The 9134-nt window shown below is 31.0% G+C and overlaps 1 protein-coding gene across 2 annotated transcripts in view; it reads left to right on the forward strand.

Moving 5' to 3' along the window:
* The window catches only part of LOC143075321 (uncharacterized), a 28251-nt gene extending 22254 nt beyond the window's left edge, over positions 1–5997 (forward strand). The window contains exons 4-5 of one of the 2 annotated variants that reach the window (XM_076250704.1): positions 216–293; positions 5204–5997. In XM_076250704.1, coding sequence (XP_076106819.1) covers positions 216–293; positions 5204–5430 — 305 coding nt within the window. In that variant the 3' untranslated portion in view covers positions 5431–5997. The remainder of the gene's footprint in view (positions 1–215; positions 294–5203) is intronic. The other variant, XM_076250705.1, reaches the window with a different exon arrangement.
* The last annotated feature ends 3137 nt before the right edge of the window (positions 5998–9134 follow it).

Consider the following 9134-nt stretch of genomic DNA (forward strand, 5'->3'; position numbering starts at 1 on the left):
TTACCTTTGACAAATAGAAACAATATGTCTACCTCAATTGAATGTTTTATGTCCACAAAGATTTTTAACCAGGTTTTGGCTACTGATGAGTAATTATAGAGAGAAGAGACATGTATGGTTAAAGACTGACAATCAGGACAGTAAAAAAAGTCACAAAGTTGATGTTTACCCTATAAATATTGTTTAATAATATTATAATTGATTTGTCATTTTAGATAGACAACCTGCTCTGATGGAGTTCTGTGAATTTATAAACAATTGGGAAGGTATGCCTACAAGAAAAAAGTCTTTTGGTAAATAATATTGCACCACAATATTTGACCACATAAAATTATTTGTTTGGTTAGTTCCAATGAAATTGTTTGATCATTAACAGAAATGTTTGAAAATGTAAATTAAATGGTAAATTTATGGAAAAGATATAGCAAGCGAGGAATATGAATCCAAAATTCATTTATGTGGCCTAATGCAATGTTATACTTAAACATATATATTTGATATCACAAATTGCTTTGTTCACCAGAAACTTGCAGTTAATTGATTAGAAAATCGTGATTACACTCACATGGAATAAAATTATGTTGACATTAAAAGAAGTATTTATAGAGCACAATGATGAAAATGTTGACATAAAATGTATTATAAGTCATCATACACCCAAAATAATTGAGGTATGTGCCAAAATATTGGATATAGCCACTGGACTATAAGGTGTGAATAATAAGACAATAACAATCAAAACCAAGGAGTAAACAATGACTCACAAAACCAAAGGACATTTACATCAACAGTAATAAATAAGAAATAAAAAAACAACACGAACTCCACTAAAATCCGGGAGTGAAATCAGGTGCCCCGGAAGGGTAAGCATTTCCTGTATACGGCACCAGTTGTGTTATTTCTTTGTTCAGTTCGGTAATGATGAAAGGTTATTATGACTGAGGAAGAATATCAGATATGTTTCTGACACACTTTTGTCATAATGGCCAATCAGCTCATGATTGCGACAGTTAAATTTCTTGAGTGATGACCTTAATTTGATTGATTCATAGCCCTGTCTTTTGATATTTATAAATTATTAACAAGACCACAAAATTAAATACAAGAACATGATATCACTTGTACCTGCATACATTGGTAAAATTACAGACAGTTTACCCTCTCGGTCTAAATGATAATATCATGGGAATTGGTAATATATCTAGAACCAATTCCGTTAACATTTTGGATATAGTTTCTAAACGTAGAACAAATCGCAATCAAAGAAGATTCGGGGCCAATCATACCAATATTTCGGACCTAATTTCTATTTCAAAAAACAACGGCAGACATTATCTGTTAACAAAACTCTGTTCGTTACCGGTTAATAAGTTAAATAAAATTTTGGAGGATTGCAACACAATTTCATATAGCAGTCCTAAGTATGAAATTGTTCAAATTATTATGGCATATTGTTATTCTAAATTATTTCCCAAAATTGATCGCCCTGAAGATCATAAAAAACATTTTATTAAAATTAAGTATGTCAATAAAGGCTTTGATTTTGTAAATATTGCCGGTATATTTAACGACCATTCTGTTAAAGAACAAATTCCTGGATATTTTGACAATACTGAGCTACCTCTTATTTGTTATATTTACAAGAAATCTACCCGGAAATTTGTGTTTAATTATAGTCAATTGTGTAAAGATGTTAATATCAGTGAAAATACACCTACTTCATGTAATTGCAGTAATTCCGAATATATTTATGGCCCCATTTCCCATGTTATAACAGGAGATCTTAACATCGTTCAAGACCGAGAGTTAAAATCATTCCTCAGTAAAGGACCTAAATATCGTCCCCTGTCAATTATTAATTGGAATGAGTGTCGTAATATCATCCACGACTCAGTCCATAATTACTGTATGAAATGGATAAAACGGGAAAAAGCTGACAAAAAATCTTTGGACTCTTTTTTTAATTCAGTAATGAAGATAGTTGATATACGTATTCAACATTTTAAAGAACATTTTACTATAAACCCTTACAACAATAAACCTATTTCTCGTATCAAACATAAACTAAAAGAACTAGCCAAGGAATTTGTTTTTGTCCCGGCAGATAAAGCTGCTAATAATATTATTATTGTTTGACGTAAATTTTACATTGAGGTTCTGAAAAAGGAAATCACCAATTCACCAACATTCCAACTGACTCCATTTTCAGAAAACCAAATCTGTAACAAACATAAACTTTTAGCACCGCTTTACAAGCAGAGCCAAATACAATGAAAGTCCCAACTATGTATTGGCTTCCGAAGCTACACAAAACCCCTTACAAATATAGATTTATTTCGTCTTCAAGCCATTGTTCAACTACTAAATTGTCTATTCTTCTTACCAGCACACTTGGTACAATTAAAAACCTGATAATAAATTGTTCAAATAAGGCCTTCGAAAATAGTGGAATAAATTACGTTTGGAGTGTCAAGAACTCGTTGGAAGTACTTGATAAATTGCATGCTTATATTGGTGATTTTGAATCTGTTCAAAGTTTTGATTTTTCTACCCTGTATACCACATTGCCTCACATTCTCATTAAGAAAAAATTCACACACCTAATTAAATGGGCATTCAAAAAATCAGAATGTGAATATATATGTTCAAACTCTTTTAGGTCATTTTTTAGTAGCAATAAACAAAAAAACTTGGACATGCTTTGATACTATATATGCCCTTGAATTTTTACTAGATAACATTTTTGTTCGCTTTGGGGATTCCGTATATCGTCAGATTATCGGAATTCCAATGGGGACTAACTGTGCACCACTTATTGCGGACCTGTTTTTGTATTGTTATGAGTTACAATTTATGACAAAAATAAGCAAAGACCCATCAAAACAACATCTGATAAACAAATTTAATAATACTTTTAGATATTTGGATGATATTTTGACTCTCAATAATGACGACTTCAGTATGTATATTAATGAAATTTATCCTGTTGAACTTACTTTAAATAAAGCTAATACTAACAATGACCACTGCCCTTTTCTCGATCTTGATATCTATATCACTAATGGAAAGCTGAATACTAAAATTTATGATAAAAGGGATGATTTTTCATTTCCTATCGTTAATTATCCGTTTTTAGATGGTGACGTCCCCTTGTCACCATCTTACGGTGTTTATATATCTCAACTTGTACGATTCGCTCGTGTATGTAACAATGTTTTAGATTTTAACGAGAGAAATTTATGTATTACTGAAAAATTATTACACCAGGGTTTTCGATATCACAAACTAGTCAAAACATTTACTAAATTTTATCATCGGTATAAAGACATTATTCGTAAATATAGCTCAACATGCAGACTTTTAATACGTTCAGGTATTTCACATCCAATTTTTTATGGTAATATTCTTTATAAAGCACAAAGGTGTCAGTATTCACCTCAGAAACTTACAAAACCTTTGAATAGACTTATTAAGAAGGGATATAATTACGATACTGTTGTCAAGTCATTAAAGATTGCATATTTTGGCGTTAATATTGAGTCATTGATAAGGTCTTTGCATCGGAACTAAACACATTTATTCTAAAAACAGTTGTTGGCATGACACGGGTTATGTTCTTCTCATATATGTTATGATGGTATGATACTAAACCCCTAACGGGAAGGATTGTGCCTGATGTTCATATGATGAAATCATAATCTTTCAGTCAGTTTAGTTGAAGTCTGGAGCTGGCATGTCAGTTAACTGCTAGTAGTCTGTTGTTATTTATGTATTATTGTCATTTTGTTTATTTTCTTTGGTTACATCTTCTGACATCAGACTCGGATTTCTCTTGAACTGAATTTTAATGTGCGTATTGTTATGCGTTTACTTTACTACATTGGTTAGAGGTATAGGGGGAGGGTTGAGATCTCACAAACATGTTTAACCCCGCCGCATTTTTGCGCCTGTCCCAAGTCAGGAGCCTCTGGCCTTTGTTAGTCTTGTATTATTTTAATTTTAGTTTCTTGTGTACAATTTGGAAATTAGTATGGCGTTCACTATCACTGGACTAGTATATATTTGTTTAGGGGCCAGCTGAAGGACGCCTCCGGGTGCGGGAATTTCTCGCTACATTGAAGACCTGTTGGTGACCCTCTGCTGTTGTTTTTTATTTGGGCGGGTTGTTGTCTCTTTGACACATTCCCCATTTCCATTCTCAATTTTATTGGTGTTTCATGGTGGAAATGCTAAACAAAAATGAAAATAAATATATGAATATAGCTAGAAAAATTTAACTTAAACTCGTTGATTCAGTCATGCTGGGTCTTTGTGATAACTCTGGTTTTGGAGATGGTGCAAAATACTACACTGAATTAAGACGTATCATGAAACTAATAAGGTGTTTTTAAAACTTTATACATCATTTTAATCATCCACTTCCAACTGTTCATATGTTATTTGTCCTTAAATTAAGATAAGGTTAGGTGAACAATTTCTTCCTTTTAGATAAACACTTGCATATATTTCCTTTGTAAATCTAAATTTTTGATAATTAACTATTTCTGAATTATTGTGAAAAGTAGAAAATGTCAATTTAATCAATTGGTGAGAAGTAAGTATTTTTCTAGTATCTTATGCTTATTTAATTTATTGAACATAATTTGGGTTAAGATGTGTATTGATATATCTAAGATCATCCAAGTTGATTCTCAAACTTTTTTGAAATGCAATTAATCTAATTTTTCCCTTTTGATGCAATAACTGTAAATTATCAACTGTCATGATTTCAAAACAATTACACTCACTTTTTAATTAGAATCAACTCCAGTCTTAAAATTCACTGCAGTTTATATATCATGACCTGTTACATAGGCACAATTTTTTACACTCTTAACTAAATACACAAATTCCTGACCTAAATTATTAAGTAAATCTACAAATGTATTATCTTTTCATTTTGTGCCAAACAACAATAGAGAGAAACTATAAATCAATTTAAGAAAAATGAGAGATTTTAGTAGTGAATTATATTCTAGTCTTACATATTGGAGAGTGGCTGTTGTTTAAAGTGCATATAGATCCATGTAAGCTGCACATACTCTTTAGAGCCTCTAGTTTTGTTAAAAATTTTGTTTGAAGGGCGAAAATATAAAGTACACTTAGGGAAAAAATTAAAATGTAAGAAGCACACAATTATTATGTTGTTATATATTACTTGCAGAAAAACTGATAGATGAGAATATAGAGTTTAGACAGGAAAATCGAGGTGTTAGAGATGAAATCAGAGCTGCTAATGAAGAAATTAGGGTTGTGAACAATGATAAAAGATCTGTTGAAGAGGAGAACAAGGCTCTGAAAGAAGAAATTAATAGGATTTGGCTCCAACTTGAAATTACCGTTTTGTGCATTCTATTACTGTTCTTAAGTTATGTCTTTTTAAAACTGTAAAAAAATCATTTGTCCACACTCTTTCTGTTGTATATACTAACCAAACCTTTTGTTTTAATGCTCAAAAGTTTACTGACTCTTGAATACATACACGCAGGGGCATCTGTGTCTCGTAAAATCTGGGCCATTTTGCCCTAGTGAATTTTTAACCTGAGTCTGTTTGCCCTAATACTTGTTAGCTCTGGGTCCATTCACCTTGATTTTTTAATTGTCCATTCTGAGACTTCTGTCACAGAAAGTTAAGACATAAGGATAAGGTTCCGGAAGCACTGAAGAAATCAATGTTAACAAACTTCTTAAAAGCTTAATATTTCAGAAGGTAGAAGGCCTGGATCCTTAATACTCATTATATAGATGCCTTATGCTATGTTGTTTCTGTCTGCCGTTGTCCTTGACCTCATTTTCATGGTTTAATGACTGCTTGAAAAAAAAGATTAGATTCTCTTCATATTTGTAATTCCTTACTTATTATAGGACAACTATATTTGGTATTTGCTTACCTTGTAAGATCCTGGTTTCTGTCAGACAGTTTTTTACTTGACCTCAACTTCTTTTAATAGATCAGTGGTCGTCCATGTCTCAGATACTATAAGCAAAATGTGTACCGTTCGTTGAGATTTCCATAAACTATTTATGTTGCATTGCTGCTACATATACCAGATAATTGTTTTCTTTTGATTTGCACTGTAGAGTACATGAAGACAAGATATTTAATATAAATAACTGAGGACAAAGTTAACTGAGGCCCCTCATGGGGGGGGGGTCCTAGTAATCACATAATCACCATTTTTTTGCCAATATAATCACATAATCATTAAATATTTGCTTATCTTTAGTAATCAAATAATCATAAACTAAAAATACAGTCCTAGGTAATCAAATAATCATGAAATATTTGGCTTAATAATCAAATAATCATTAAAAAAAACGGCCAAGTAATCACATAATCAAAAACCCCATTAACTGCATGAATATAAATGTATTTGAAACCATTAATCTTAAATATAATTTTTGGGTTATTAAAGTAGGGCAAACAAACGCAGGGCGAAGGACTACAGGGCAAACAAATTTTTAGGGCCAAAGGAGCTGATACGTGTCCCATGGATACATTCTTTTATTCAAATTTTTCATTTCATGTATATTTAAATATTTATTATAGATAATTTTCTATTGCTTAAGGATTTTTTTTTCAAAATGATCTATTTTTAAACTGTGCAATACTTAAAAGGAATGCACAAATAAAATGATGTTTGGAGAATAGTTCCTTTGTGTTGTGGGACCAAAAATATTAAACTTCAGATTTGTATGAATGACATTACAAAAACAGTTGGACAATAATAATGCTCAGATAAAATGTATTGAAATGCAAAATTTTAATATTTACCCATTAAATAACTTGTTAGCTATGTTAAAAGTTTGCTTTTATTATAATATCTTAGATGAATTACAAAAAGAATTCTTACATGTCGTATAGGTTAGATATCTGAGACATAACTCATATAAAAATGGCAGGTGTTTACCAGTACCACTGTATGGCCATTCTATTTAACTAGGCAGCAAATATGCTTTTTTCGTTTAACTGTAGATGTTTCATTTCACCTATCAGAATTACATTATATTATATATTCATGTGTATTATGATGCTAAGATGTATGTAAAACAATGTTGTTGTTGAAAAGTGGTGGATTTTGAAAGACAGCAAGAATGGTTTTCATTATATTTGCATTGACTTTAATTAAGCTTTAAAAATCTACAGTTAAACATGAAAGACTCATTCATTAAATTCCATTCCAATATGTTTTTCTCATTTAGGTAGGTTAAGATTAGACATACTGAGGTTATTTGTATTTGTATTGTATATTTCAACCTTGCATGTAACACATTGCCAGTGTTGACTATTGGTATTGTCTGACATTTGTCTAATGTTCTTGTCCCTCTTTTCTATACAAATTATATTTGGAGAAAAATGCATTATTTAAAACAAATCAATTAAGGGTTATAAAAATGCCTCCAGCTTCTATGGAGAAGATTCCTGTGTTATTATAGTATATGGTTCATGCATTCTTATATTTAAATGGGACCGCAAAGTAATCAAACATTTGTGTCTCAATGGTTCTGACTTAGCTTTGATCTCATTTTAGTAATTGAGTAAAAATGTTCACTTATTTAGTTTTTGGCTGAGGCCAGTTTCTTATTTATTTATTACATATAAATATACAATGTATGCACATGGTCGTAAAATATGAAACTTATTTGTATGAGCGTTAAATGCAGGATGAAAAAGAAGGCTTGCCAAGTACATTGTAGTTCTCCTGTTTTGGAGCAATTTTATATTACAATTACATTTTAATTATATATAGTATCTTGACATAATCAGTTTCAACCTTTTTGGGAAGTTGGGGTTATTATTCTACATTATTTTCCTCATTTCGCTGGACACCCTTAATTCACATATTTTGTATTAAAGTCACAATGTATTGTGTAAGGGACATAAGCTACCAACTAAACAAAAATTTGAAATAGGATTTTGTTTTCTATCAAATATTTAGTATTTATCTAATATTAGTAAGTTGTGTTACATTTCGTCAAAATAAGTCACCAAACATGGCTGAATATTATTGACTAGCAAGTCAATAACTCAATCTCATTTGAATGCGTTTCATACAACCTTTATTTTAAACTTCAGGCAAGACAGGCTGTGCATGCAATCAGCATGCAGTTATAAGTTTATTCATGCATTAAAAAGACAAAGGAGTCAACATTTGAATAGAAAAACAAAGGAAACACCTGAAATAACAGATTGGTTAACTGATCTGTCCTGCAAAGTAATAATTCTTATAGCAATAGTTAACATATATTGCAATCTTTAACATTAAATCAAACAGACCTAGACAAATTGTCATTATACGATTGCACATGTTTGTTTTTTGTATTTGATGATGGCGTTCAGCTAGTCTAAAATATGCATGAATTTCTTATACATTATAACAAGTCCATACACTATTAATTTGTTTCTTTTATATGAGTTTTAGTTAAATAAAGGCAACAGTAGTATACTGCTGTTCAAAACTCATAAATCCAAGTTAAGTGAGTGAAAAAGATGTTGACAGCTAATGACCCTTTATGGATCATGTGGTGATTTTAACAACACTTTAATCATGTTTCGGCTTTTAAGGTTTAAAATGCATGTATACATACCTCTTAGTGTTCTATGTTTGTTTTGTTTTTTTACTATAAAGATCAATTGATATTTTTTATCGAACAATTGTTTTAATTTCTTTAATTTTCACAATGTTTATACATGTTACTAACGCACAATCTTGCAAAGCATAAATGCATAAAAAAATATGCAATAATGTATATATACTTGTACCTTCAAAAATAAATACTGTCATACTTTGAATTTGAAAACTAAAATTTGGATGCTCTAAATCTAATACATGATGACAGTTTTGTCTAATTCAACACTATTTTCAAATTTCATTTATTCTTCAAAACTCCTAAATTGAAAGTCTAAAATTGTTTGCACAAAAGAGAAAAAAATTTGATGTTGTGTAATTTTTAACCGGATTTTTGTGACAAAAATGTCGGTTATTGATTTGGGGATGTACGGCGGGCGGGCGGTCGGGCGGGCGGGCAGGCGGGCGGGAATCAAATGTTGTCCGTGCATTAACTCATGAACCGTTCAACCAAAGCTTTTAAAA

Source organism: Mytilus galloprovincialis, chromosome 5 (assembly GCF_965363235.1).
Source record: "Mytilus galloprovincialis chromosome 5, xbMytGall1.hap1.1, whole genome shotgun sequence".
Taxonomy (NCBI): Eukaryota; Metazoa; Mollusca; class Bivalvia; order Mytilida; family Mytilidae; genus Mytilus; species Mytilus galloprovincialis.